This window comes from Fringilla coelebs (genome assembly GCF_963513975.1).
Source record: "Fringilla coelebs genome assembly, chromosome: Z".
NCBI classification, from domain to species: domain Eukaryota; kingdom Metazoa; phylum Chordata; class Aves; order Passeriformes; family Fringillidae; genus Fringilla; species Fringilla coelebs.
Window position 1 is genome coordinate 83,178,460 of NC_140031.1, and position 25,461 is coordinate 83,203,920.

Below are 25,461 nucleotides of genomic sequence, written 5' to 3' on the forward strand. Positions count from 1 at the left end.
CAGTGCAAGGCTCAATTTAATAAGTGGGTCATCAAACCAGTCCCATCACAGTGCCAGCACAGGGCAGCTCCTAGCCAGTGACCAGCACTGCTTACAGGAGCTGCAGAGCCTTGTGCAGCTATCAGATCACACAGCTCTTCAGAGCCAGCACATCACTCACCTCCAGCAATATTTACTTTCCTTTATACATACAGATATATATTTCTATATTTCAAATACAGACAGGAATACTCGACTAAGGTCAGTGTTTATTTTCTGGTATGCTCAGCTGTCTGTTCATTATGATCTACCTGATATGATACTGGTGGCTCTTTGTTCCTAGCTCAGATTGCTTTTATCCAAGACGTGGGGAGGCTGCCACTGAAAAGGCATTTTGGGAGGTAAGCTGAACTTCTGTCTGTAGTTACAAAGTCTTTTGCAGAAGCTGTACAGAACCTGATGCTGGGAGGATGCAGCTCACATTGGTCTGGTCTCATCAGAAGCCTGGGCCAATCTGCCCTGTGTTTGTCCCTCTGCTCCCTCCCCTGCACCCTGGCAGAGATGTGCCACAGGCAGCCTGGTAAGCCAGCTGCACGAGTGTCCCCAAAATCAGCAGTTCCTCCAGTCATGATTATGCCAACCAGAAAGAGTCCCTCAACTTGCAGGGCTTTAAACAAATTAAACAAAACAAAAAAAAAACCCCATACCAAACCAAATCGAAAACAAACCAACAACAATGGAAAAAAATCAAACAGCAAGAGAAACCAACCACTCAGAAACAAACCAAGGCAACAAGAACACCACCCCAAATCAAAGCACAGGAAAACCCTGCCCAGTATCTGCCATACTACACACACACTGATGAAATAATGCTCTTTCTGTTACACCCCATGATGGACAAACAGCTGTTTCTGAATCGAAGTGGGAGTGAGGAAGGAGAGAGGACACAGAGCCAATCATTTGCTCCTGACATCTTGGATTATCCCTATAGGTAAATACAAGTATTTCTACATATCTGGATCTATACAGCAAAGATGAAAAATGCACTGGCGGCACAGGAATGAAACTCCACATTTCTGCTGTATATCCTAAAATCAGGCATGGAAGGCTCTCCCCATCTCTCTCTCTTGTACCTCGCTGACAGGCCATGACACGTGAGCCCTTCATTGTGCTTTTGGGATCATTTCCACATCCCAAACCCCCCTTTCTGTCCTCAAGGATGGAGCATTTCATATCCCTGTGTAACCAAGTTTGTGCCAAGTAGTAAATAAAACGTTAATTATCTGTGTTCTTTCCCATCAGGTGGGAATCATTTTCTGTATTTTCCTTCAGCGTGGGCCTTAAACTTCATACAACAACGTACAGCTGGACAAGCAAACAATAAAAAGGAGTGATTACTCATTTAATTCAACACTATCTCTACTATTGTGTCCAGTCCCACCTGCTGTGCAGCTGCAGCTCTGTGTGTTTACATCCCTGCACCTCCTGACTGCCACAGCACCCCTCTCTGATTCTCTGTTCCTCACATTACCACTGCTGCTGTGCTTTGCAGTTTAATGTTAAATCTGACTTTTGCTCACACCCTTGCTGGTGATTTTTTGAGCAAGCTCAAGCACACTCATTTGGGACACCACTTAATACTATTTTAGTTTCTTTTTGAGTTACCAAGCCTTTTAAAAGGCTTTTTTACCAGAAGGGTAAAAAAGCAAGTCTACAACACCAGACAATAGGTTGGCAGACAGAAAAGTTAAGTTCTGTGTTATACCTTATATAACTCAAGATTTTAACCACTTTACCTTGCATCACTTAGGAAAAAAAAAGACTTGAAGTGCCTAGAAAATATTACCAATAAATTAAATAATAAGAAGAGCATGACTAAAAGAAACCAAGAAGCTTTGGACAGGTAGAGCAAAGGAAAAGATGACAATAGCCTTGAAAGAATTAGTTTTGAGACTCCAACACAGAAGTGTGGACTATCACCTTGCTCTAAACAGCGTTTCCACTGCCTCTTGAGAACCCCCAGCACCCTGGCTGTACCACACAGCCTCCCCAAGAGACTGCACAGCTCTTTGTTCCACAAGGACACGTGCTGTCTGATCATACTTGTCCCGACTGACAGGAACACGAAACGTTCTCACTTTCAACAGCAGAAACTTGTGAGCACAAAGCACTTTCCTCTGTCTCTCTTGTAATATTGTTGCAAAGGCTCCCCACCTACCAGAACTCTCAGTGCAGCCGTAACCATTGTGCTTCTGTCAAATCTCTGCCTACTGCACTCTCCATCACAACCCCTCTCTAGCATCAAGCTGATGGAGGAAACAGTCAGGAGAAAACATCTTATTCAAAGACTTATCTTCTCCAGCAGCAGAAGGAACAGTCTAAATTCAGCTTGAACAAAGCCAAGCCCAATGCCTAATGATATTTCTCAACTATTTTAATCATCTCCCCCCTTCCCTCCTGCTGTGTGTGAGCACAAAAATCTCCCAGGCATTTTAATTTCGACATATTTGAAACCTCACTGGGCCTCAAAACATTGGAAATTACATGGGTCATACACATACATATGCAAAACACACAAAGTGCTTTGATGGTGACAGACAGGGTCCATCCATGTCTCTGTTTTAAATCACTCTGAGCTAACCTCCCACACTGCTGCCACTACTCTACCTGCCAAGAACTGTCAGAAACATAATTCCTGTTCTTTAATCACAAGAACCACTGTGGAAATGTACAAGGAGCACTGAACATCCAACACAGACCTCAGTGAGAAAGCACACTGACTCTGCAAGCAGCAAGGCCACACCTGGATCTTCCACCCATCACTGCTCTGAAACTGTTTCAGGGGATTTAGGTTCATACCCAGGAGGGGATCCAGGTGCTGCTGAGGCTCTTACACACCTTGATTTGGGCTGCAGAGACACAGAGTGCCTCGTTTGCAGCTCCCTGCCAGAGAGGCTCAGAACCTCAGCACTGTCACAGAGCTGTCCTGCAGGGGGACAGGACGTGCAGAGCCCCAGGGATGGCATGCAGGAGGGCGAGGCCTGGGAGCAGATGGCTGTGCGCTGGGCATGGAAGAGCTGAAAGGCCACAAAAAGAGACAAAAACCTAAAAAAAAAAAATTTAAAAAAAAAGAAAAAAAAAGAAAAAAAAAAAAACGATGACAGTGATCACAAGGGTCCCAGGATGAGGGAAGAGAAAGTTGACTCCATGATTTATTATTTTATGATATATATTATATTACAACTATACTGAAAGAACAGAAGAAAGGATTTCATCAGAAGGCTTAGCTAAGAATAGAATAGGAATGAATAACAAAGGTTCAGACTGACCGAGACAGTCTGGACAGCTGGACTGGGATTGGCCATTAATTAGAAACAACCACATGAGACCAACCACAGACCCCCCTGTTGCATCCCAGAGCAGCAAACAATCATTGGTTACACTTTGTTCCTGAGGCCTCTCAGCTCCTCAGGAGGAAAAATCCCAAGGAAAGGATTTTTCTTAAAACATGTCTGTGACACCAAACAACATCAACAACAAAAAAAACCACCACAAAAACAAAACAAAACAAAACAAAACAAAAAACACACAAGACACCAAACAAACAAAAACCCCCAAACAAACAAAAAACTCAAGAAAAAACCCAAACAAAACCCAAACAAAACTACTAAAGATAAAAATCCACCCCCCGCTGAATCCTGTTTATAAACACTCAGGCATCATGTAAGATTACAGACCAACTTAACCAGAAAAAATAAAATCAAAATTAGCCCATACTACCTCAGTTTAATTTTAAGATGGAAGGAAAGTATACACATTACTGTGTTTTTAAGTTATGCTGGTGGGTTATTACATGCAGCACTCAGGCAGAAGACCTGCAATTGTTCTTTAATTCTGTGTTTATTCTAAGAAGTAATAACAAAAAGGAGAAAAAATCAAAAATATATCTTCAGGACTTTGATAATTTTATCCAGATATTCGGAATTATTATCTTTGGTAAGTGACTATATTGAACATAAGTACCTGATCTATATCCAAATGTGAAAATTCTGGATACCTGCTCCTCTGGGAATCAGCCTTCATTTAAAAAAAAAAAGTGGATAACATATTCACTCAGGCTGCAGAGGAAAAGGAAACCAGCATGGTGAATGCATTCCATTATTAGGGAGCTACAGCATATGTCAGATGAGGACAGACTAAGGAAATTGAAGTCATCTGGCATGCAGAAAGTTAAGAGGGCGTCTTCTACCACCCCGGGGGCATTCAAGAAAGCCTGGAGCAGATTCTGCTGAGAGGTGCAGTGACAGAACCAAGCAGCCATGAGCAGCATTCTCCCCCACAACACCAGGTGAACACTCCAACAGGTGATGCAGTGAGGCTGGGGCCTTCCTTTGCTTGAGCATTTCCCAAAGTGGACAAAGATGCGGAACACCTGAGCTCCAGAAAGCTCATCCAAACCAAATTTCCCCAAGATTTGGAGAAAAAAAAAATTATAAGAAACTGTGTAAGTCACCAGGCGTGTTATAAACCAGCTGTAGACCAACTGCACAAAAAAGAACAAGAGCAAAGGGACTGGCTGCATGGCCACTGCTCCTGCAGACCCTTCTGTGCCACAGCAAAGAGGAGAGCATACAACATTTATTGCACTGCTAACACAGCCCCCTGAGGGGCTCTGGGATGGGCCTGAAGCCTGCTCTGTGCTCACACCACAGGTGATCTGCTCACTCCTCACCTCAGGAACCCAAGGTCTGTGCTCTGAGCAGGGATGCTCTGTGGAAAACAAAAGGATTTTCCACACAGGAATTCCCCTAGCATGCGCTCTTGTAGAGGACTTCACCCACCTACAAGGTAAGAGACTTGTTCTTATGCCCTTATCAGTGGGCAAGGAACTGGAGGACGTACCTTTCAAGTCAAATACCCAACCAGACCATGGCACAAAGTCTTTTATTTGTTTGTTTTTGGTATGTGTAACTCACTGCTCACATTTCATTCTCCTCTCATGCCACTGACAGAACCACTTGAACCAATTCCAACTGAAAGGATATGATAGATTATGTAACTACTTCATCCTTCCTTTTTTTTCTCCTTGATTTGGAGCCTCAGCATTTGGGACACTAGCACATTCAAGTACCCTCTACTCTACTCTACAGAAAGAAAAATTTTAAAGCCACAACAGGATCTTCCAGACGTCAGCATCTGCAATTACAGACGTCATCAGAGACCATAAAAAACCCCAAGTATTAAACAGCTCCATCCTAAAGATCAAACCCACTGCTCTGAAGACATTTCAAAAACCAATCCAAATTTGCCTCTATACACAGCCTGGACCTTGCAAAGCCTTTTCACACTTTTCCAAGAAAAATCCAGCTGCGTGATGCTCCAGTGCATTGTCCCTAATGACCTCACAACCAAAGGAGGCTGGAAAATTGTATTACCCCTGATGTTCTTCCAGAAATGTCTCCATCTGAGCTCCCCACCTATGATTAAAATAAAAAGACTCCCAATTCCAAGCTCACAAAGACACCTTCAAATATAAACACAATAGACAAAGTTCTGCTCTAGCCCCACTCCTTTCTTCTTTGCAATTACTGGAGTTATTCTCCTTCAATGCTGTCAAACCATGGCAGCACTTGGAACAAAATTTCTAAGATGTGAGTAGGGAGGTGAATATTACAATAAATCCAAGTCTGAAGTGAGAAAGAAACTCCCTAGGAAGTAATCTAAATGAAAGCAAGAGAAGACATAAGAGAGCAGGAGCCTTTATTGTTACACGTGTTAACTTGGCAATTAATACTGCTTTCATTCTGCCCTCAAAATCAGAAGAGGCTTCAGGGTTTTGGGAATGCATGTTAACGGCATGCTATTTTTAATAATTCTACCTCAAACACAAATGTGGTTCTCATACATCTAATTAAATTAAAAAAAAAAAAAAAAAGCCCTGCAAATGGCAGCCAAATGTTGAAATAAGGCTTCAAACCCTGAGAGCTGTGTGCCCATGGCCAGGAAGGCCAAGCCCTGGTTTCTGAAACGAGGAAGAAGCTGCTGAGTTTGGTCATGACCTGCCCTGCACAACGACAAGTGTGGTTGTGACACAAAGTGAGGGTGGTTCCATCCCCAGAGATTCCCTCTTTTGGGAGTTTGGGAGCTCTGCAGCTCCCTAACTCCTCACAGTTGGGAAACTGAAATGTGGGATGGGTGCAGGAGCCCTCCTGGCACCTGGACAGCCCCATCCAAGCTTGAGAACCAACTCTGTAAAACCACAGGACAAAACACTCCGCCCATGCAGGAAGATCTGCTCAGCCTCAGCCCAAAAAGCACCATGGAAATCTGTCTGCTAAAGCAGAATTTGGCACGGGCAACTTCTCATCTCCCTCAGATAAAGAGCTTTGCATGTTTTGTAATGGTTTAATAGAGGCTGCTGGACAGGGAACGGGATACATCTGGCTGGTCAATTACACTTGCAATTAATGTCTCCTTTGATAAGCTGATTTAAGAGTCCATCAAATGTGATGAATTGAACTTGTTAATTTTTCAACAAATCATTTCAGGCTTTCCTGTGAGATGTACAAAGATGCTTAAACATAGTCTCATCTCTAGCAGAATAAATACAAGTGGAGTGTTAACAATTATACTCCCTATAGAAAATATTTTCATCTTATTCCACATTCCTGTAATCCAAGAGTGGGATGTTTTCACCAGAAATTGTTATTTACCTTGATTTCCTGTTCTGTGAAAAGCTAATACAAGAAAAAAAGCAAGGCAGTTCTTCCCATGGGTTACTTTAGCATGTAACTTAACGCACGCTGTGCACTGTGTATTCTTTCTTTCCAAGGATTTACCATTAAGGAGCCAACTGCAAAAAGCCACTTAAATTATTTTACAAATGGAACAAAATAAAAACATTTCGAGGAAGAGGGTGAAGGCAGCTTGGGCCATGTGGCATGCTTTTAAGGAAAAAAAAAGCCAAGAAAGAATTCTAAATTGAAATTCAATTTATCTCATGTTTACACTTTGGGGGCTGGCAATGGTTCAGCTCAAAATACAGTTTCAAGTATCACAAGGCTGCACATCATCTCTGGAAAAATGAGCTGAAAACAGAGGTAGCAGACTTTTGTCTTTGTTCAGCCTGGGGCTTTTCAAATAAGTCAAAAATTGAAGAAAAATATAGCACCTTAATTCTACAGACAATGGATACTTACTCCAACTTATTAGCTTTTGTAACTCAAGACCTAAGGAAACGGAGTAATAAATCCTCTATTATCACTAACCAATTAACTGGTTACAATATTAGAGGGAGTAGAGGGATAAAACTACTAAATGAAACTGAGTTTTTTTGTCAGATAAAGGATTTCTGTTCACAAGACGCACAGCCTTCTTTTTGTTCAGTACCTGTCTTCTAAACTACAAGAAGCTGTATTAAACTTGAAGTTGTATGTAGTTGTTTCAAAACACAAGAAGTTGTTGGCATAATCTGCCTATAAAGACTATTCCCAACAGAATCCCAAGAATTCCTTTTACCCAGCCAAACATGAAGGGCACTAGTCTAGATTCTGCTCAAGGCCAGTGATGAGCCAGAAGTATCTGAAAACACATCCCTCTCAATACACATTAATTCCTTCATGTTTCTGAAATCTTTCCTGTGCCTGGGCTGCAGCAGAGGGACTTCAGGTCCTGCTCAGTCCTCTCTCAACAGGCAGCTCCAAACGTACCTCTTAACGTGGCCACACTCAGGACAAGTTCTCTTTCTTTAAAAAACAAACAGAAAAAAGGATTTTGTTAAAAGAAAGAGGTTTCTTGGTGTCTGCGGGTAGCTCTCTATGGTGCCACAAAACCTTTTGCCACGGTCAGATAAAAAGGGGTTGTGGGAACACAACTCCTTAACGCACCAGCAGCACTCCAAAGCTGCTGCTGAAACTCCATCCTGGGGCTCCTTTCCTCAGCACATTAAAAACCAAATGTGTTACTCTGCAATTAGTAACGTCTGACAGTGTGCTAATTATATACCACAGGATGATTAATTGATAGAGTGCATGGCTTCCCCTCTGCCATGGCTCAAAAATTACACTATGGCTTTGAGTACTGAACAGCAGATTCCAAAACAACCATTCCAAAATAGAACTTACTTGGAGTTAATGACAAGTGCATGTGATGATATTTATGAAAGCATTTCCTTGCTTAGGCAGCCCAAGGGCACTGGCATTCAGATTCTGGTGCCAGCTCAGGTCTGCGCTCTGACGCTGGCTGCGTCCAAAACTTGGGCCACATGTAATTTCTCACTGCTGTTTCCACCTAGATTAACTCAAAGCACCAATCCCAGTGTTACCTTTCAGACACAAACCAAGCTGGGTTTTTCTCAAACCCATCAGGAATAACAAGGGCACTGTATTGGCAATATACATTGGATGTTTTATGATGAGGCTTAACTTCTCCACTTCAAGATGCAAATTCATGTGCTATCTTTTCAGACAATTAAACTAGCTTCAGAAATGAATTAATAATCTAAATAAGGGTTTCTGACATCTACACAACTGTTTCCCTTAATTAAAGGCTTTTATCCCCTCTTCCTAGCTCCCTTTCTCTCAAATGATTATAATTTTTCTTTTGGGTTTGTGGGGATTTTTTGGGGTTTTTTTTTCCCCTTGGTTTTAGTTTTGAGGCCTTTTGTGCATGGTTCTTTTCTTGTTGTAGTTTGTTTTCTGGTGTTTTGGGGTTTTTTTTTTGTTTGCTTGTCTAGCAACAAAAAAAAAAAAAACAGCACTGCCCTAGGAATGGGTTTGATGGATGGACTGGTCAGGAATCAGGAATCAGGAATCAGCTAGCTGTGCACATCCAGAGGCAGTGGTCAAAGGCTGAGTCCCAGCAGACATCACTGGATATCAATGACCTGCCCCTGAGTCAAGGCTGGATCCAGCACAGGCTGAGCACTGGAAGCAGCCCTGGGAGGAGCCCTGGGGTGCTGTGGAGCACAGCTGGGACCCCAAAACCTGTGCTGGGCTGAGCCCAGAGCCCAGAGCCCCGTGCTGGGCTGAGCCCAGAGCCCAGAGCCCAGAGCCCCGTGCTGGGCTGAGCCCAGCCCAGAGCCCCGTGCTGAGCCCAGCCCAGAGCCCAGAGCCCCATGCGGGCCCAGCCCAGAGCCCAGAGCCCCGTGCGGGCTCAGCCTAGAGCCCCATGCGGGCCCAGCCCAGAGCCCCGTTCCGGTCCAGCCCAGAGCCCCGAGCCCCGTGCTGGGCCCAGAGCCCAGAGCGCAGAGCCCCGTGGCGGCCCAGCCCCGAGCCCAGAGCCCCGTGCTGGCCCAGAGCCCAGAGCCCAGAGCCCCGTGGCGGCCCAGCCCAGCGCGGGCAGCAGGGCAGGCGGTTCTGCCCCTCTGCCCCTCAGGCAGAGCCCACCCGCAGAGCCGCCCCAGCCCCGGGCCGGCCCGGGAAGGAGCCGGAGCTGCCGCAGCCGGGCCGGAGGAGGCTCCGGGACGGGCGGAGGGACGGAGCGGCTCTGCCGGCAGCACGGGCCGGCACGGCTGCCGTCGCTCCCCCGGGCGGGAGAAGCTTCGGGCCGAGCTCGGGGCGGCCTTCCAATGCTTACAGGGGGCCCATAAGGAAGATGGGGACAGAATTTTCAGTAGGTCTGTTGAGACATGGCAAGGGGTGATGCTTTTAAACTCAAAGAGAGCAGATGCAGACTGGATATGTGGAAGGAGTATTTTGCCATGAGGGTGGTGAGGCCCTGGCACAGGCTGCCCAGGGGAAGGTGGGTGCCCCATCCCTGGAGACATTCAAGGCCAGGCTGGACAGGGCTCTGAGCCACCTGCAGCAGGGGGCTGGTCTGGATGATCAATAAAAGCCCTTCCAGCCCATGGCTTCTATGATTACCTGAACACCATTTGCTCTTCACAGTGCTCTCCTGGTTCCTCCTCAAGCCCTGACAAGAGCTGTTCAGTAAAAAGGAATATGCACTGCCACAAAGCAAGGAAGGCATGCAGTGAGAGGGCAGGTGGCTGTCCAGGAAAGTCATCCTTCCTTCCCATACCCCTGCAGTGCCCAGGGCATGTGACAGATGAGGCAGGTTGGAGGGGTCACTAGCACCATCCCCAAGGTCCAGCCTCAGCTCTGCAGAGGGGGCTGCAGGAGCAGGATAGTGCCAGGCTGCCAGGAATGCCTGGAATATGGCTGGGAATGGGGACAGGGACACCCAGACACATAAAGAGAAGGGCAGAGGCAGGAGGAGGTGGCCAAGACTCCAGAAAGCAGGAGCATAGCTGTAAAACACCAGGCAGGAGGGATGGAGGGGCAAACAGCTACCTCCACCTGACAGAAGCCAGCCAGACAGGCACAACAAAAAACAGGAATACACTCAAATATATTTGCTAGGAAACATTTTTAAGTACACCAATCTCCCTCTGTAGAAAGTCTTTCACATAAGCTGAAAGCAAGTATCTTACACAAAATCTTGCTTTAAAAATTACTGTGCTGCTAAGCAATACAGAGTTAACTACAATAGTAGTGATTCCAGATTCTCTACTGAGAACCCAGAAAATATTCACGTGAATTTTGAACATCTAACAGTCATTTGTACTATCCCAAATGTACTATCCCAAACTCCCTGATGAAGAGTCCATGCCTAAAGCCCACTCCTCAGGAGTCTAATTTTCCAAAAGCCTCTTACCTCTGCTGTACATAGGAAAGAACATCTGTTAAAAGAGACAAACCTTCTGAGTGAAGCATGGAATTAAACTGCTAAAGACAGCCCAAAAGATAGATCTTGTTCCTTTCTGCAGTTCAGCAGACTGATGGCACTTAAAAACCCACCTCAGTTTCATTCTCCTCAAAATTAAGAAAACAAGTACATTCTGGATTTATTAAAAATAAATAAATTAATGGCCTTTCCCTCTTCCCCAGCTCAGGAGGGGCTGGGAACCAAGACTACAAGAGCTTTACTCTCCTCACTCCCTATCACTGCTACCTGCATGTCAAACGTGCAGACAGCCTCAGCTTTCCTCTCTCCCACAGTGTCTCATTGGCATCACTGCCTGGATTAAAACTGCTGAATTTCTAGCTCCTGGCAATATCTAACTCCTGGCAATGTGGAAATGGGGGAAGAAGTAATGTTTGAGAAGTTTACGCAGCTAAGGTATCCACAATGCCACTGTTTCACAGGGAAGGAGTTATGTCCCAAGTCAGCTTCAAAGCTGAATAAATTATGAAAAGCAGTCCTTGTTAAAACAAAACACTAGGACTTCAACAAATATGTCAATATTCATAGACTGCTAAAAAAGATTTAAACTTGCATGCCAGTTTTAAGAGCTTAAGACTCATTTTCCATTTGAATATGTGAAAAATCACAGTATATGAATATATACTGAAAGTAAAAACAAGAAACAAGCAGAGAAGACAAAAAAAAAACCCTCCTACAGTTTCTAATCTGTCCTGTAATAATAAATCAAACAGTTGCCAAAACATGCTAACAAAGGCTTTAAAGTTTTATTTTTCCGGCTTCTGTTTATTTCTGTTTTTTCCCTGTGTAAAAGTTAACTTCTTGATACCAAGAAACTGGACAAGCATCAAGGCTCAAGACTTAATTGTTCTTCATTTAATAATTTCTACCTCAAATGGAGGAGAGGAAAAAAAAGTCCACACGCAAGAATATTACTAATCAGTGCAATAATGCCACAAATGCAGCTGCTGAACACAGCATGTTTTCCATGCTTTGCAGCCATGGGAGAAATAATGCACCTTTGAGCCAGGTGTGAGTCTGGGGAAGCTCATCAGAGCTTTGGCCTGGGGGGAAGTTTACAAAAACACAAGGGCTGGGCAAGGCAGGGCCTGCAAAGACCAGCTGTTGCTGTAAAGAGCAGTGCTAATATTTTTAATCTAATTTATCATCTAGGGTAAGAACAGCACACTGCATTCTGCATTTGGACACAGGGCTTTGCAACTGCCTCTTGGTGCCCCTGCAGCACCAACTCCTCGTGCATGGGGGACAGACAGTAATTCCACCTGGAGGACATCCCAAACTGTGAGGGGCAGTCAGGCAGGTGTGGTGAATAAATACACTTCACTCTTCAGCCATTTCCCAAACAAGATGCAAGCCCCAGGCTTCCCTCACCTGCAATGCCACAGGAAATAATGAATGCCAGTATTGAGAACAGCAGCATGTCCTGACTGAGACAGGATCAAACTGCCAAAAAACACCATCCAGCAACTCTTCCAGGCCACTGCAAGAGGTGAGAACACTGTGGTGGAATTTGTTCCCCTCTCCATTCAAAAGGGGAGAACTCTGACATGACCACCTCTGGCTGCACAGGCCATGGGCTGGACTCTCAGCAGTGCAAAACACCTCTCTGGTCAGTAAACATCTGTTCACTGCTGCTTTTGGGGTTTGTATTTACAGAAAACAGCTCACGTGCTGGTTTTGCACTTCAGTTGCCTTTTTTCTTCCCTGCTGCAAATTTAACTGCTTGCAGCTTCCATTGACACAAAATTCTCAAGATGGTTGTCACAGCTTGCCCTTCACTTAAAAATCCATGGGAACATTACAAGCTATACAAACCATAAAACCACTGCTTTTTATGATCACCAGCCCTTTAGACACTCTCCACTCCTATGTTTCACCACTTACTGTGCAATGCTGTTTACTCTCACTGTAACCCTTTGGGGTCTTGTTTTTGCCACTACAACCCTTCCTGTGCTTGCTCACCTACAAACCTCAGGAGCTGAGCTATGTAAATAAATGAGCATGACCTTCACAAAAAAAAAAAAAAAAATCCTCACCATTAACTACATGAATGCATCCTCTGATCTGAGCGACCAGCAGTCACATATAAAGACCACAAAATTAAAAGTGCTTTGCACACAGTTATAAGTCAGAGTTCATTCCAGCTGAGTTTCTACTTGACTGATGACATAAATCCATAACTCTGTCCATGAGAGCAATTAGCACTGAACAGCACCATTGACCAAATGTAATAAATCCACTACAGCTCACTCTAAGAGACCATGACAGAAACTGGAGAGGAACAAACCTGCAGAGACCTCACCCAATACAGTTAAAAGCAAAGGCCACTGCTAAACCAGAGGGCTATTAGCACTGCACTTAGCAGAAGGAGCTAGAAATTATATTTGCAGAGGTCCTGAAACTCAAATTAAAAAGGCTTGTGTTGAACATAATGATGGAGGTTCAGCTACTCGAGGGATCCCACCATGCCTGGAGAGGGAGGATGAGGTTTAGTTCTCAATGGGTTTGAAAGGGAGGGGAATTCCAGGGAACCAGCTCCAAGCCAAAGACTACTGCAGCACTCAGGAGACAGCAGAAACCTGAGCCCCATATTCAGAACCTTGGGGTTATTATGGGCAACAAGCTGCAGATCACCTGCAGCCTAAACCCAACAGTGCAGACCTGGGGGAAACGCTGTGGGTTAAAGCCACTTGTGAGCAGTCTGTTTCCACATGGTGTCCAAGAATGCTACAGAATGAAACACTGCAAAAAAAGGGCAAATGGAAAAAAGAGAAACAACGGAGCACTCCGAAGATGCACTGAATTTTTCAACAAAACAAGGAAGGGGCCACATGGGAGGAGCAAAAATATCCCAAAGGAGCCTCAAAGACAATGTCAGGAGACCATTACAGGCTAGGTTTTAAAGCAGCCAACATGCTGAGGGTGGGTGCTGACCCTTGACTAGAAAGACCTGGGAGTACAAAACACTGTGGTCTTAGGAAAAAAAATAAAACTATTTTCTGCAGGCAAGACACTTTCTCTGCTTTCTAGAAAGAAGGAAATTAAAACCACGACAAGATTTTGCTCCAGGCGGGTCAGCACTTGCAAGCAGATGTTACTAACCATTTGGGAACAGCACACTACTCACCAGAACAGTTTGTCTTGAACCACTTTTTGTCACCTACTTTTAACATAAGCTTAGCTTTTGAGGGAAGGCTCTTCACTGGCCCCAGCTCACTGTGCTTGAATAGTATTTTCTAGTCTGCCCTAGAATAGCAAAGAATGAAAAAAAAAACACCCTCACAGAAATTGAAGGGAAGCACAGACTTTCAACTCTTGTAAGTGTAAAGGGGCACTGAACCAACTTAGAGCTGCTCTCACAAAGCTGCAGTGCTTTACCTTAGCTCAAGACTTAATGTCATTCTTTTGGTAACCATAAGCACAGTCTTTGTGCTGGCCACATCACCTTCCTCACTCAGTGCCAAGCTCTACTACACAACATCCAGCACCAAATCACCCCAGCTGCAATTTTTACACTACACTGGGGGACTAGAAAGATCTCATCTCTTCTCTTCTCTTCTCTTCTCTTCTCTTCTCTTCTCTTCTCTTCTCTTCCCCTGCCCTCTTCTCTCCTCTCTTCTCTTCCCCTTTCTCTCTTCTCTCCTCTCTCCTCCCAACCTCTCCAAACTCTAGTCTCCTGACACTATTTTTCTCTCCCATCCCTACCCTGTTTTCATCATCCCAATGTTTTCTGCTGCATCCCTAAAACACAAAGAGATGAAGACCCTTCTTGAACCACAAGATCTGGTTCCAACTGTTTTAGTTAGAAAGGTCTTTAAAAAAATTATGGAAAATAAACTTTTTACAGCTCATGGAAGATTTTCAACAACAGGTTTTAGAAAAGAGCTGCTAAAAGATGAAATCACCAGATACTGGGCCAATAACCAAACCTGAATACTACAGACATCTCAGTATGCACTAAAATGAAATAACTGCTGGACAAAAACAAACCTAATTAAAAGCACAAGGAAGCAGCATATTGAAATCACTTAAATTACTATGAAATACTTCAGGGCCCTCTAGTGGTTTAATCTCTGGTATGAGAAAAAATCCATGAAGAATTGTTTTTAAAATAAGGGCTACTGAGGTGTATGGCAATAATGTACTCTATTTTTGTCACTCTCATGTAATTAAGGGCATTTGGGCTGGAAAGCTGCCTAGCAAATTACCAGAAAGGCGAAAAAACTACAAACTAATCCCTGTTCACAAAATCAGCTAATGGGTAGCATTTTTTGTCTCCATAAAAATGAAAAGTCACTCATTAGCATTCTCTAACTGTGCACAATGAAAAAAACCACCAAAAAAAAAAAAAAAAGAAAAAAAAAAAACCCACACAACCACTCTCCCAAATTCACACCAAAATGACTATTTCATTCAAAACTGAAATGCCAAGCTCTAAACCAGCTCTCTACAGCCCCAAACTGCATGCTTAAAAAGAAAAAGGTGAAAAACTGAAATTTCCTCCAAAAAAAATTGCATCTGCAGGATTTCATCCCCTCTGTTCAGAACACTGCTTCATCTTTCACCTATCACCCAAAAAGTTAGATCCTACTCTGGCTTCACTGCACAGAAAAAGTGATACAGAAAACAGGTAACAAATTTCCTCTAGAAACATGCCAAGAGAACTCAAAGCAAAGGGATGATCAGTCACAATACTTCCAGGTCTGTACCCCAGTCCAAGATGGTGTAAAAGGACAAACAGGATCAAATACCAGTTGCAAAGGTTTTCTACACCTACAGTAATAGAAAAGGAAGTCTCAAGTCTTTTAGAGACCTCAAAACTATGACAAATGGGGAAAAAAAGCCACATAGCACCTCTTTTATATCTGAGAGGTAAGTGACTGAGCTTGGAAATTATTCCAGCAGATCCTGTGATCAGGAGTGTGGTAACAGGACCCTGACAATGACAATGTTTAAGTGCACAAATCTTTCACAGGCCAGAGTCAGAAACCATGAACTTCAGTCTAAACACAATTCAGGAGCAAGTGCCCAGAACTCGGAGGGATTTGGGAAGTTCTGAACCCAGCAGCAAACTGCAGCCACTCTGGAAAGGGCAATGACAGAACTAGAGATCCATACCTGCTCCTGGATCTCAGCTCCACCGCTGGCTATGGGAAAGAGAACCCCACAGAACTCACCTCATGGAGGTTATACTGTGGATGAGCTTTTCAGATGGCTCTGACAGCCTAGATGGAAGAATTATCTCCACTGGCTGCAGGCGCAGAACCCGACTCTCCAGCTCCGAGCGGGAAGCACCGTCCCGAAAACTGTCAAAAATCACTTCTCCTGTAGTTGGCTGGATTGCCTGCCAAACAAAAATGTACACACAGATACCCAGTGGATATTCACATTTTCAGGGACTGCTTCAGTGGCTCAAACTGTTGACCAGAAAGAAAATCAATGGTGTAAAATTATACAGCACCCGACACACAGTGCAAGTGGCAGATCCAAAAACGTGAATGTGCTTTTTTCCAAATCCATGACACAACAATAACCTCAAAACACTAACACAACTTTGTCTTGGGAAGTGGCAACAATACCTTACAGATGTAAATGTGCTTTTGCTGTTATCAGTCCATCACTGTTCAATATTTAATTCCAGACAAATCTACTAACTGAAGTCTATGAAATGCACATGTAATTTGAACTGGAATTTGAATGCTTGCTTCTCTTGTTCTCTCCCAGCAGCAGTATGACATTCAAGCAGAGACACAATCAAGACACTTTTTAATTAATTCATTACCAGCTGACTGGGCTTCAGTTATCACTGTGTTTTGCTGGTTAACCAGAACTGGGTTTAATCTTCACCAATACAAATCTGAAGTATAACTGGTAAAAAATCCTCTAAAGTCTCTTCCTCTAAAGAATGGTATTTTGTAGAGGAAGAAAGTGCTCACAAGCTTTGGAATATGTTTAAACATTGAAATTCATAAAGCATCTGAACAAATGATTTTCCTAATGTATTTGGTTAAAATACTAATATGTTTTCAAGTGAAACAGGAGCAAAACCAGTTTGATAAATGTTCAACTATCCACTCCGTACCTTTGAAGTTTTCAAATACAAAGCCATCCCAGTTCACACACAGATATCTTAGCTAAAGTGCCTCTTTTTTGAAAAAAAAAAAAAAAAGAAAAAAAAAAAGGCAATTCCTAATCCCCTGCAAAATAAAATCTGGAAGACAGAACAGTCATGAATTTAACAAGGTAGCCACCTGCCTCCCCAGGAAAAAAAACCAAAATGCACAACAAAACAACCACACAGAGACCCTAAAATACTGACTCCTGAGAAACTAACTTACCATAATGCCTGTAACAATGTCACCTTTCTTCCTGTCCTTCGGGGGGTCCCCATTTTCACAGATGCAGAGGAGGTAGCTATCAGGGACATCTGCTGTTACCTCTTCAACATCTACAGATTCATCCAGCTTCAACAAAGGGTTCACATGTGACAAATGTTCAAAAAAATACTACACAGATTTGGGTGGGCTGTTCACAGGTCTTTCCAGACCTAAGTCTTGCACTCTCAGGCATTTATCAAACAATCTTTTTAGCTCCTGGTGTCTATTAAGTTTGTTTGAGAAATTAAATTAAAAACATGAGGTGGACAGGATAGTATAGAGCAAAACAAAAAATGGAAGAAAATAAATTAAATTCATTGCTTAAAAGCTGTTTCTCTCTTATTTTAACATTTTTTAGGCAAGACCTGCAGGACACTGCAGATTTGGTAAGTCTACTCCATGACTTCAAAAAGCAACTGCAGTAAACACAACAAACCTACAGCCCTGAGGAGAACTGTCTGTAAAGACAGCAAGATGTTTTACCACAACACAAAATTAAAGGAACTTTATTTCCTGCTGCCACTCTTATGTCAGCCACTAGCTGCCTATGTTCCATCCTGGTGATAACACTAGAATCAAGGCCTCCCAAAGGTTAGTCTGAAACCAAGTTTATTTGAAAAGGATATCTTCTCCAATAAGTGTAGACTTAGTGTAGAGGGCAGTCAGCTTACGGCTGAAGAGAGAGCTTTTATTTTCTCCAGCAGCTTTCAGTGCTGCAGTTTCCATTTGTTTTATTACTCCAACCTGCAGGCAGGCAAACAAGAAACAAAGTTAAATACCTGGCAATAAATTATTATTTTTATTATTCTGTATATTTGGTAATCTTTTAAGATGTGCAAACAACAAATGCATAATTCAAGCTGGAATACATGATTAACAGAAAGGGCTCTCACATCAATCCTACTAATGAGATTATAAGGCAGTGCTTTTCCTGACCCTTTTCCTACTCCTGACTGCCCTCTCAACTTCTGTACCTGTGCTTTTCGTCCTATTTTGAAACAATTTAGCTGGACGTCACTGCTTATTAGAGAATGGTTGCTTGCATCCAATTTAGAATCAACAAGTCCTTTTCTTGGAAATGGAAGCAGAAAAAGAGGCTATCACCAGAAAGCCACAGAATTACTGGGATGCAGAACAGGAAGGAACAGAGAAAAAAACAGTCGGCTGGGATAAGAAAAACAAGGATGTGAGGAATAACAAAACAGAGAGAGGATATATACATTTCTCCTTATTAAATGCAAAAACTTGATACAAAAACACTGAGAAAAATAATTGTTCTGGAACTGTTCCTGAAAAAATGAAGAGACTTCTCCGAATCTGCTAATGGCTCATGACACCCCCAGGACAGAGAAACTGAAACAAAGGGAAGTTGGCCATTTCTACTGCAGGAACCAGGGATAACGAGCTGCCCACTTCTCAGCTGAAACCAGGGGCAGGTACAAGCAGTGCAAGTTCTCTCAGGGCTGGTGTGTACTCAATTAGCAGGAGTCAGGGGTAACCTTGTGTCCCTTGGCTACGAGGCGGCGCACGTGGACGAAGAGCCGGTGGCTGGGGATGCTGGCAGTCATGAAGTTGTGATCCAGGTGACAGTAAATGTTCAGCTCCTTAGCTGCAATCTGCAACAAGAGTCAGCCAACGGGTCACAAAGTAATTTAAGAAGGTAAGGAGCTTATCTCTATGACAACAGTGATGCACAACTACAATTAAAAGCTCGGTGACAAAGGGAAAACATTCCAGGAGAAAGCCGGGAGGGGCCCCTCCACCTCCCTGTCCCAGCATTGCCATAAACAGGGGATTCACTATCACAGGCTGCAGGTGTCAGGTTTTAAGGTTGCACCTTGATCTTTACCACTGTGAGGTAAACCACCCACACTGCACACACAGGGTCTGAAACACAGCTCAGCAAAAGGTCAAACGATTTTCACACCACTAGAAACGCAGCAGGAATGGAAGTATTTAGTTTGTGATCATAAAGATGGGACGAACCTGGCCAATCAACTAAAATACTGAAAAATCAATATTGAACAGCAGTGGAAATGAAATACTTAATAAAAAAGAGTAACAACATTTACTAAAATGTGACAATATCATGTGTGATTTGTCTGGTCTTTTTGCCCCAGGTGCTCACTGAGCAGAGGATGGGGTGCTAGCCAGGACCTGCAGGCAAACACTGACCTGTCTATGTGAACTGCATATTTCTATTTCTGGGCTGTAAGTACACCAGCAAATGAGCAGACAAATTACACAGCACAAATATGATGGGGAAAATGAATTCCCAGTAACCAAGCAACATTTCTCACTGGTCTCAAGTGTGAAAATAGCACCAAACAAAGGTTGGTAGCAACGACTTTGGGACAGATCATAAGAAAAAGCATGATGAAACATTTATGAACACTTTAACATTTGTGTTTGTCATATAGTCCTTTCCAGTTCCTACAGATCTGCCATGTGTAGGTGTCACGGCCAGGCATGCATTCGGGATGCTCTCTGCACCCAGGCTACACCTGCTATATTCATCTTTTCTAACACCACTTGCTCCACTGCCTTTCAATCTGAAAGGTTCCTAATGTCATACATTACAGTTATGTATTATATTTATATTATAGTAGAGTTCTGAGCCATGATATACAATTCACCTCAGAAAGATTTTCAACTTTAACTCTAACAAAACTCTGACTGGGAACTCACCTTAAATTCTCAATATACAAGACAGCAAGCACTACCACGTGATTACAAAATAATAAATGCCATTTTAGCAAAAAAAAAAAAGTGTGCATAATGGATAGTCTTGAATTTCAGCACACAGAGATTTTTCATCCTGATTTCAAAACAAAACAAAACAAAATACCCCCTTATGCCCCCAAAGAAGTCTCCCTTCCAGACCTAGGATGACACCAGCATAATCCAAGTATCTTTCCATAATCCTGGAAAATATTACCTCTGCATCGTCTCCAAAGAACCGGTATTTGTATCCACATTCCACACACAAAACAGTGTCTTTATACTTTTTCTTCATTTCTATGAACTGGAGTTCTAGGGGAGTGTAAATGCTTTTGGTTCTCTTATTAAGATTTGTCTCTGAAGAATTTTGAGAATTTTCATAGGACTTAAGAGACGCAGAAAACTGACTAAGATTACATTGTAACTGCTCCTGTAAATAAAAGATGGAAAAGTGGAAATTAGGAATCAAACAAATCAATTGCCCCCTCCTTGGTTTGCACTGACCACAGAGCTAAATATTGCTCTTGCAATGAAGAGTCCCCAAGCTGCAGCACTATTACTGCAGCAGGATATACAGAACACAGTATATTTGGAATGAAAAGAAATTAAAAAGTCATGAAAGTCAAAGTTAGTTAGTCCTCAGACACCTGAGGGGAAATCAGAACCTTATTGTATCATAGGCTCTCAAAGCACAGACCAAGACAATGCAGGCTGCAGAGACTGGGCAGTCTAAACAGGCCATACACTGAAATAAGGATGAATTACTGCTCCAGTTTACAGGTGAGAAAATCCAGCATGAAGAGAATAATGATGTTCCAAAAATCCACAGAAAACCAAGAAATAAACCAACTTGAGTCTCAGTTCCCTGTCTCAGCCACCAAAACTCCTTCCCCAGTCTTCCTCCATAAGAGCAGCAAACCTCTCAGAACAACTTAAACACAGAAAATCAGCACTACAGTTTCGAAAACCTTAAATGTGAAATGCTTTGAGCTCACTCTGTCTGCAGTTTATCAGTTGCAATGACATTATGTAGCCTATTCTTGCCAAGCAACTTCAGCTCTACCACGCTGTGCTGCTCTGTATTGTCAGCAGAGTGACAGCTTCAGAAGTGCAGAGAAAAATGCTGAAAAGTCTTTCACTTACAGCAAAATTCCTCCTCACACCACAAGATCAAGTACAGATAATACTGGTTAAAAAAAATACAAATACAACACCCTCCAGAATTTTTTTAAGCATATGACTATTCAAAACACAGTCAGGTTGTACTATAAATTCTGCATCTGCAAACAAATAAAATAACATTTCTACCAAGGGTCCCATTCAGATCACAAGAAATAAAGTGAACAGACTGTTTAGCAGCAATGGTAATTCAGGAAAAAACAAAACAAAACAAAAAACCAGAGATGGCTTAAATCATATATACTTTGTGTCATGGGAATGTACAAAGTGTGCAGTCAGAGAGCAAGTGGGGAAAAACAGCACTTTGCAGCTGTAACTGCCAAATCCCCACAACTGCACACAAACACTAAGCAAGAAAACCCAGCACAGCTCAGACAAAGCTGCCCTGCACCCAGAACTTGGGTGGCCTCAGGAGCTCAGATGTCTCTGCTGCAAAATCCTCAGCTCACAGACTCAGCACTCTTTGGTCCAAGGTTTGTGCCAGCCAAACAGGGTGACCTTGTCTCATTTTACAGGAAAGTGTCATGACAGACCATGTTAAAAAGAGCATGAAACCAGGCAAAAGGAGTAGAAACAAACACAAAAGCTGACTTGTTGAGATGGTCTAAGTTACCAGTTGGAGGAAGGTTACCAAGTAAAAAGCAAGACACAAACAGCTAAAAGGACCCCTTCCAAGGAAGGCAAGAAAAATCAAATTTCTGGGTTCTCCAACTGACCACATCCTCATAACCTCAATCCCTTACCACCACAGAATTATCTTGCCACAAGCTGCTCACTTCAGCATTTGGACCCCACACCCACACAAAGCAGACCCCCCCCAGTTAAAGGCCACAGCCCTCAGACAGGGAAGGTTAACATCAGCTTTTCATATAAGTTCCTTCCCTCAAAAAGCCAGACGGAGAGCTCCACTAAAGAGCAGCCACCACAGCAGCCATGGGATGCATTCTAGGACCTGAGCAGCTGACCCCCAAATCCCCCCAATTAACTAATGTTAACTACACCCATAAGTAAAGGAGAAGCAAAATATTATTTATTATTCCATTGAAGTCTCTTGACTTGCACCATACATATCATCATGACAATTTTTTGTGTAAGCTACCCCCACCTTCTGCAGATGAGAAAGCAGTGATACCTTTACTAGTTAGATTTACCAGCAACTAGGTTAAGCAACGTCTTCGTGATAACCCTACAGAACATTTTGACAAAGAAAGCCTGTTGGAAGTTTGAGAGCCCATATCTGGGAGTGAATGCAAGCTGAGCCAAGTGCCTCTCTGAACATGTGTTATTAGTGTGTTACAGCTTCCCTCACAGGCACAGGTGACACCAACAGGGCTTCTGCTCCCTCAGGATGCTGCTGTTCAATGGTATCACTGAGCAGCCAGAGCAGCCAACCTGCTCACCATGCAAGGAGCTTCAGGAAAACATCTGTACACAAACACAGGTCTGTGGGGTTCTGCTGCACCACTCCACATCAGAGCACAGGAGCACAAAGGGAAGCTTGTGCCAGAGTTTGCTTGTGTAACTCATACCAAGCAATCCACATACCCCACAGGGCCAAAGCTCTGCATACCTTCTGGGCCACCTTTGGGCCGCTGTCCCAAGATGGAAGAGAATTTTTCAGTTCTGAGCTCCTCCCAGTAACACTGGGACATTTTTCTTTCTCCTGAAAGCCATCCTCCCGGAGGCTGGCACACTGCTGGTTTGAATCACTGCAGAACTCTCTCAGCCTGCCCAGAGTTTCCAAACAGATACGGGACTTCTCACACTTCTGAGGTTCTTCTTTGGTGAAAATTCACAACAAAAACACATTAGCAACTTATTTTATAAAAGAGAATGTCTATTAGAAGAACATCAGTAAGCACAGACACAACCATTTTGCTCCATGTCTCTCTTCCCTGCGTTCCCTCTCCTCTCCCACTGCAGTATTGCTGCCAGCCTGACAGAATCATGCACTTAAACAGCTTGGTTAACTTCCCTGGAAAACCAGTATTCCTCACTTGTGTGCTTCTCTCTATGTGGGAAGAGATGCATCATGATTTTTTGGACTGACAACTGCACAGCCATACAGTTAGCTAAGAAGACTGGGAATCAAGCAGATTTTCTTTCAATACACTTCTTTAAGCAGACAGTATTGCCTCTTGAGGGTGTACTAGTGATACTTCAAAGCATCACACCAACAAATTTAATACTGTTCCCACTCTGAAACTCAAGAGGCTAATTCTTTCTATTGAAACATAATGAATTTTACATTCACTGGTTTTCATACCAGCATTAACTTATTAAATCCTCTGCTCAAAGCCAGATGAAACTCAGGCATTTCTGAAGCAACAGAGCAGCTGACAATGACAAACTTATTTCCTGGCTGCCAATGCCTGAGTGTCTCTTAACAGTCAACTCACTTTTATCCTGAGTCTTCAGTGGGTTACAGATCTCTTCCAGAGTAATTTGCCGTGCCTTGGTCTTCTTTTCACAGGGTTCATTGCTTTCAGTAGATGTGCTCCTTTTTGTGCCACATTTAGAAGCCTGAAATGTAAATTAAACGTATAAGTTCAGTTACTTTTCTGTTTGCTGTCCTCTGAAAGAGAACAAGCAACTTCACAATAAGTTAAGGCAAAATAGTCCAACCTCCCATCCCTGATATTGCTCTAGGCCAGACTGGAGGAGTTTGGACCATCCTTCTCCTTAGATGTCTTTTGAAATAAGCATTTAGAACACTATGTAAACAGAAAATGCACCAATTTTGCTGTTTCATCATTGATCTTCTGCAATAACCTTGACTAAATCTGAAGAAGGAACTTGTAAATCCAACAGAACGTAAGCACTTTGCAGAGAAGCATACAACAGGAGCTTTCAGCAGCTTGCATCCACATTTCATATCGTGACCTCAGATGGTTTAACCATGGAATTTAAATTTCCTTAGAACTAAGAAGGAACTCTAGCCTCACCAAGTAAACTCAAAACCTCCACTAAACCACAGCCCACATGAGTAGCAGTTTTCAAGCCCACTGTTAAATACCACCAAATTAACACTAATTAGGAAGTTTATTCTACAAGGGCAGAAAGATGCAACCACACCTTTCAAAATATATTTGGACCAAAATAGCTGACTTGAGTCACAGGTAAAAAAAGCAAACACCCTTCCAGGGCAAGAAGAGGCTGGAAACAGTAACTACAGAGAGAGTGGAAAATACAAACTCAGAATTAAATCCACCTGCAGAGACACAGGGGCTTTTTCCCAGTGGTGACACAGGGAGGATCTGTATCACCGCAGGCTCTTTGGCCTTGCACCCAACTGCACTCAGACCCCGAGTCACCTGAGCTCCAGGGGACAGGAGCACAGCTCACTCACTGCATGCCAGAGCTGCCCAAAAATGGGATTCGTTCCTCAGCGTGGCACAGGCCAGCAGTGAGACCCAGGAGAGAGCCCTGGCCGCTGCAGGGGTGCTGGGCAGGCCGGGTGCCCGGGCTGCTCCCGCACAGCGCTGCCCTCTCCCTGCCATCACCGCGTTCCTCGCACAGGGACAGAGCGCGGCTGCCCCAGCCCTGCCCGCAGTGCCCGCAGTGCCCGCAGTGCCCCGGGCCGGGGAGCGCAGCCGGGCTCTGTCTGACCTGCAGGGCTGAGCTGGGGACTGCCCTGAGCATTTCCACAAGGCTGCCAGGCACCAGGGGATGTACAACAACATCCTGATTTACATCCCTAAAACTTGCTAATTGTAGGAGCCCTTGACTAAGGGATGCAGCTGCTGCCTGTCCCACTGATCAGGTCTCACTTCTGGCTGATCAGGCTTCAAAGAACACAAAGATCAAACCTCAGAGAACATCCTGACTCATGATAATCTTAGTAAGTTCCACATTTTGCAAAACTAGAAGGCACAGGGAATCAACACTGGAGTAAAGACCCAGTGACATGAACCAACATGCTGGCCTTGCCCAGATCACCAAACCTGTGCCAAGCTGCAGCTCCTCTGAAACAGGCACATCCTGCATCACAGGATCCCAGGGGATTTGGGCCTGGGAGGTTCCTGTGGAGCTGCCCAGCCCTGCGCAGGCAGGGAGCCGTGGTCAGGGGTACAGGCAGGTGCCCGGCTGGGGCTGCCATGTCTCCACACAGGGACACTCCCGGCCCTCCCCGGGCAGCCGTTCCAGGGCTCTGCCCCTCCACGGACACGAGTTCTTCCTCCCGCTGCCCTGCCCCTGGCCGCCCTTTCTCTGACGGCCGCCGCTGCTGCTGCCGGCACCGGCGGCACCGAGCAGAGCCCGGCCCGTGCTCCGGCAGCCCCGGGGATGTTCGCACGGACGGACGGACGGACGGATCCCCTGTCAGTGTTCCCTTCTGCAGCCTGCCCGGCCCAGCTCCCGCAGGCTCTGCCCAGCACGCACACGCTGCAGAGCCCAAACCCTCTCTGGGGCCTGCCCTGGACCCTGCCAGGCTGCTCCCCGAGTACCAGTGCCCACACAGATCGTACAGCCGGGAGCTGGC

At 44.1% G+C, this 25,461-nt stretch overlaps 1 protein-coding gene across 1 annotated transcript in view; it reads right to left on the reverse strand.

Moving 5' to 3' along the window:
- The window catches only part of MSH3 (mutS homolog 3), a 90,948-nt gene that overhangs the window by 65,258 nt on the left and 229 nt on the right, over nt 1–25,461 (reverse strand). Inside the window, exons 2-8 of the mRNA XM_084225980.1 lie at nt 23,381–23,504; nt 22,552–22,760; nt 20,020–20,232; nt 18,581–18,697; nt 17,706–17,825; nt 17,043–17,186; nt 15,882–16,048 (exon numbers count right to left, since the gene is read on the reverse strand). Coding sequence (XP_084082106.1) covers nt 15,882–16,048; nt 17,043–17,186; nt 17,706–17,825; nt 18,581–18,697; nt 20,020–20,232; nt 22,552–22,760; nt 23,381–23,504 — 1,094 coding nt within the window. The remainder of the gene's footprint in view (nt 1–15,881; nt 16,049–17,042; nt 17,187–17,705; nt 17,826–18,580; nt 18,698–20,019; nt 20,233–22,551; nt 22,761–23,380; nt 23,505–25,461) is intronic.